Source organism: Berghia stephanieae, chromosome 3, assembly GCF_034508935.2.
Source record: "Berghia stephanieae isolate SIO BIC M18660-M18661 chromosome 3, UCSD_Bste_1.3, whole genome shotgun sequence".
Lineage (NCBI taxonomy): Eukaryota > Metazoa > Mollusca > Gastropoda > Nudibranchia > Aeolidiidae > Berghia > Berghia stephanieae.
The window spans coordinates 94,538,400-94,540,899 of NC_088362.1; the positions used below are offsets into that span (position 1 = coordinate 94,538,400).

The 2,500-nt window shown below is 37.8% G+C and overlaps 1 protein-coding gene across 1 annotated transcript in view; it reads right to left on the reverse strand.

The window, feature by feature from the left end:
* The window catches only part of LOC144969396 (uncharacterized), a 27,182-nt gene extending 24,731 nt beyond the window's left edge, over nucleotides 1-2,451 (reverse strand). Inside the window, exon 1 of the mRNA XM_078908505.1 lies at nucleotides 2,006-2,451. Coding sequence (XP_078764631.1) covers nucleotides 2,006-2,071 — 66 coding nt within the window. The 5' untranslated portion in view covers nucleotides 2,072-2,451. The remainder of the gene's footprint in view (nucleotides 1-2,005) is intronic.
* Nucleotides 2,452-2,500: the final 49 nt, after the last annotated feature.

Here is a 2,500-nt window from a genome sequence, read left to right on the forward strand (position 1 = left end):
TCTGGAGTTGGTCCATTGATAAAGGTTATCTGGGTTGGGGTTGTATTAGCTCAGTCTTTATCATTTTAGTTAAACATATGATATTATGAATCTTGTGTGTATTTTACTAAGAGATGTGAATTAATCTGCATGTATACAGTAAATGAACACTTCGAAACGTTCCGTAAAAGGCCTCAACCACATTATAGATAGTTCGAAGATGACGTCACTCTGGCCTTTGTTATTGTTGTTTGCCCTCCGCGTTTATGAGTAATGCTCACTAAACTGTATTAAACTGACTATTAACGTTCATGGATACACACAGTTTTGTGTGTTGGTCCGTTATACTTCCGGATGGCAATGTTATGAGCTTCTTAGCCATGCGCATACTATCTATACCAAATTTATTTTCTTCCAGTCTCGAGTTTTACATTATTTACTACATATCACAGCTCCGTGTATAAAAAAAAAAGAAGGAAAATCAAAGAGGAAGAACAAAAACATTCTTTAATTTACACCCTTTTCCCCTGATACGTATTTGCCGCCTCTGGAAATACATTTATAAAGCTGCCAGAAAACTCGTACTACATCGCGACGTCCCAGGTTTGAAAGTTTATGCCCAAATGAGATTCAGTTTAATCGATCCTTATTTGAAGGACGAGTTTTCTGGCCCAAATTTTAAATACGTGTTTTGTCCAGAGTGCGACAGATAAGTATCAGGGAGGGGGGAGGGAGGATGTAAATTACAGAATAGTGTTGGTCCTTCTCTTCATTCTTTCATATTTTTAAACGGCAAGAGAGATGTTCAGTTCTGACTACATTATCATTAATATACTAGGGACGTTGTTTTAGGTAACACATGTTTGTATTTATTTATTAGGATTATTTTGACGTGCAGTTTTGGTGAGCGCTTTGCTCGTGTTGTTGTCAAGTGTTTGACACAAGCGTGTTACGACACAAATGTGTTGTTCTAGCGTCCTAGTTGACAACTAGGTAACACGATGTTGAAGTTATCGCATTTTCCTCGAAATTACCGGTCGTTAGAACTTTTTTCCATATTATTTTGTTGGAGGCTGTGACAACTAGAGAGCAGACCAAGAGAAACCGTATCTATTTGTTGATTAAACTTGAGATTGGTGATTAAAATCTATTTATGAACATCTCTCTCTCTCTCTCTCTCTCTCTCTCTCTCTCTCTCCGTCTCTCTCTCTCCGTCTCTCTCTCTCTCTCTCTCCGTCTCTCTCTCTCTCTCCGTCTCTCTCTCTCTCCCTCTTTCCGTCGGCCTCTCTCCATCTTTCTCTCCCTCTCTCTCTCTCTCTCTCTCTCTCCCTCTCTCCCTCTTTCCGTCGGCCTCTCTCCATCTCTCTCTCCCTCCCTCGCTTTCTCTCTCTTTCTCTCTCTCTCTCTCTCTCTCTCTCTCTGTCTCTCTCTCTTTCTCTCTCTCTCTTTCTCTCTCCCTCTGTCTCTCTCTCTTTCTCTCTCTCTCCCTCTTTCCGTCGGCCTCTCTCCATCTCTCTCCCTAACACGCTCTCTCTCTCTCTCCTTCTCTCTCCCTCTGTCTCTCTCTCTCTTTCTCTCTCTCTCTCTCTCCCTCTTTCCGTCGGCCTCTCTCCATCTCTCTCCCTCCCTCGCTCTCTCTCTCTCTCTCTTTCTCTCTCTCTCTCTCTATCTATCTATCTCTCTCTCTCCCTTTATCTGTCTATATATATATACATATATATATATATATATATATATATATATATATATATATATATATATATATATATATATACCTATCTATCTAAAAGATTCGATGTCCAAATTTCTACAACTTCTACAATAAGATTGTTTCTTGCATAGAAGTAGAAAAATGTACTTTGAACGTTTATATTCCCTTGAGCCCGTTGTTGTTTTATATCACCAGCCACCTATCTATCTACCTATCTTTATTCTCTTTCTCATTCTCTGACAGTATAAAAAAAACGTAAAGAATGTGTTTTAATTTAAAATCAAAAATATACAAGAGAGTGAAAAATAAACTCACATGAATACACAAAATGGTCACAATAGTGAGTAGGATCCAAGCGTTACGTTGTGAATGGCCGTTCATGATTCAATTGGGATTGAAGTAAATTATAACACAAGTAGGAATTCGATTGTCTTGGTTTGGGTGGGGGGGGGGGGGGGATTTTTTTTAAATCTAGCACTTTTAGTATGTCAGTATATGACAAACCACTAAATCACTTCTTTTTTCAAAGTAACCTGAGAATATATGTCGTCATAAATATATACATTTATAAAAGGTGAAGAGCCAAATCTATTTAATGCAAGATTTGTTTATAAAATTAAACAAAACACACTATAATGTCACTGATTATCTAAACTGTCAACAACAAAAAACTGAACACACACACAATTCGGTACAGAATCGTTAGCAGAAAATAACAAATTAGAAAAACTTCACGACTTCTTTCTTCATTACCGTATAATAATTTCACTTCCTAGTCTAAAAATAGATTATGAGTGAGCAGCCATTGGT